This window comes from Symphodus melops (assembly GCF_947650265.1).
Source record: "Symphodus melops genome assembly, chromosome: 5".
NCBI classification, from domain to species: Eukaryota; Metazoa; Chordata; class Actinopteri; order Labriformes; family Labridae; genus Symphodus; species Symphodus melops.
The window spans coordinates 271080-273579 of NC_136695.1; the positions used below are offsets into that span (position 1 = coordinate 271080).

A 2500-nucleotide genomic window follows, 5' to 3' on the forward strand; every position below is an offset into this window, starting at 1 on the left:
CACCTGTCTGTCTGACTCACCTGTCTGTGTGACTCACCTGTCTGTGTGACTCTCCTGTCTGTCTGACTCACCTGTCTGTGTGACTCACCTGTCTGTCTGACTCACCTGTCTGTCTGACTCTCCTGTCTGTGTGACTCACCTGTCTGTCTGACTCTCCTGTCTGTGTGACTCACCTGTCTGTGTGACTCACCTGTCTGTGTGTGTGACTCACCTGTCTGTCTGTGTGACTCTCCTGTCTGTGTGACTCACCTGTCTGTCTGTGTGACTCACCTGTCTGTCTGTGTGACTCACCTGTCTGTGTGACTCACCTGTCTGTCTGTGTGACTCACCTGTCTGTGTGACTCACCTGTCTGTCTGACTCTCCTGTCTGTGTGACTCACCTGTCTGTCTGTGTGACTCACCTGTCTGTGTGACTCTCCTGTCTGTCTGACTCACCTGTCTGTCTGTGTGACTCACCTGTCTGTCTGACTCTCCTGTCTGTGTGACTCACCTGTCTGTGTGACTCACCTGTCTGTGTGACTCACCTGTCTGTCTGACTCTCCTGTCTGTGTGACTCACCTGTCTGTCTGTCAGACTCACCTGTCTGTGTGACTCACCTGTCTGTCTGACTCTCCTGTCTGTGTGACTCACCTGTCTGTCTGTGTGACTCACCTGTCTGTGTGACTCACCTGTCTGTGTGACTCACCTGTCTGTCAGACTCACCTGTCTGTGTGACTCACCTGTCTGTGTGACTCACCTGTCTGTGTGACTCACCTGTCTGTCTGACTCTCCTGTCTGTGTGACTCTCCTGTCTGTGTGACTCACCTGTCTGTGTGACTCTCCTGTCTGTGTGACTCACCTGTCTGTCTGACTCACCTGTCTGTGTGACTCATCTGTCTGTCTGACTCACCTGTCTGTGTGACTCATCTGTCTGTCTGACTCACCTGTCTGTGTGACTCATCTGTCTGTGTGACTCACCTGTCTGTCTGTCAGACTCACCTGTCTGTCTGACTCTCCTGTCTGTGTGACTCACCTGTCTGTCTGTGTGACTCACCTGTCTGTGTGACTCACCTGTCTGTCTGTGTGACTCACCTGTCTGTGTGACTCACCTGTCTGTCTGTGTGACTCACCTGTCTGTCTGTGTGACTCACCTGTCTGTCTGTCTGACCTGTCTGTCTGTCTGACTCACCTGTCTGTGTGACTCACCTGTCTGTGTGACTCACCTGTCTGTCTGTCTGACTCACCTGTCTGTCTGACTCACCTGTCTGTGTGACTCACCTGTCTGTCTGTCTGACTCTCCTGTCTGTCTGTGTGACTCACCTGTCTGTGTGACTCACCTGTCTGTGTGACTCACCTGTCTGTCTGTGTGACTCACCTGTCTGTCTGTCTGACTCTCCTGTCTGTGTGACTCACCTGTCTGTCTGTCTGACTCACCTGTCTGTGTGACTCACCTGTCTGTCTGTCTGACTCACCTGTCTGTCTGACTCACCTGTCTGTCTGTCTGACTCACCTGTCTGTCTGACTCACCTGTCTGTGTGACTCACCTGTCTGTCTGTCTGACTCACCTGTCTGTCTGACTCACCTGTCTGTCTGACTCACCTGTCTCACTCTCTCAGCAACAGAAACTGTCGATGGTGAGGAACAGCTCGGCTCTGCAGAACGTGGCTCTACGTAACAAAAGTGAGTAAACAAAGATGGACAGTGAAGAACAGTGTCCAGATGCATGCTGGGAGTGGTAGTGTAGAGGGAGTCTGTTTAAACTACAATTTCTAAGTGCTCACTCTCAAGGGCCTTTCAGTGCACGTGACCGAAACAGTGATTTTATCTACTGGTCCAGTTTCTTCTTCTATGGTTTGGTCTCACTGGTCCAGTTTCTTCTTCTATGGTTTGGTCTCACTGGTTCAGTTTCTTCTTCTATGGTTTGGTCTCACTGGTCCAGTTTCTTCTTCTATGGTTTGGTCTCACTGGTCCAGTTTCTTCTTCTATGGTTTGGTCTCACTGGTTCAGTTTCTTCTTCTATGGTTTGGTCTCACTGGTTCAGTTTCTTCTTCTATGGTTTGGTCTCACTGGTTCAGTTTCTTCTTCTATGGTTTGGTCTCACTGGTCCAGTTTCTTCTTCTATGGTTTGGTCTCACTGGTTCTCTTGTTCTGTGATTTTCAGCTCCGATGATGAAGGAGCGTCCAAGCTCGGCCATCTATCCGTCCGACAGTCTTCGTCAGTCTCTGCTTGGGTCAAGACGGGTCCGCTCCGGGCTCTCGCTTGCTAAGAGTGTCTCCACCAATAACATCGCAGGGTGAGGCAGAGCGGCAGCTGATTGGCTGATCAACACATTAGGTAGCAACCAGCCAGATTACTTTAACCCCCTTCCCTTCTGCCTGTCTCTCTCTCAGGGGGTTGGAGGACTCTGTGGGTCTCAGGAGGATTCTGTCTCAGTCCACCGAGTCTTTGAACTTCAGGAGCCGAACCCTTTCCATGGAGTCCCTGACGGACGACGGTCTGTTCATGTTTCTATTCATTATC

General features: G+C 51.0%; 1 protein-coding gene across 2 annotated transcripts in view; it reads left to right on the forward strand.

Annotated features, from left to right (window-relative positions):
• The window catches only part of arhgef2b (rho/rac guanine nucleotide exchange factor (GEF) 2b), a 39491-nt gene that overhangs the window by 17216 nt on the left and 19775 nt on the right, over positions 1–2500 (forward strand). For both annotated transcript variants that reach the window (XM_079343163.1, XM_079343164.1), the window contains exons 4-6: positions 1596–1659; positions 2141–2273; positions 2371–2474. In XM_079343163.1, the coding sequence (XP_079199289.1) occupies positions 1596–1659; positions 2141–2273; positions 2371–2474 (301 nt within the window). The remainder of the gene's footprint in view (positions 1–1595; positions 1660–2140; positions 2274–2370; positions 2475–2500) is intronic.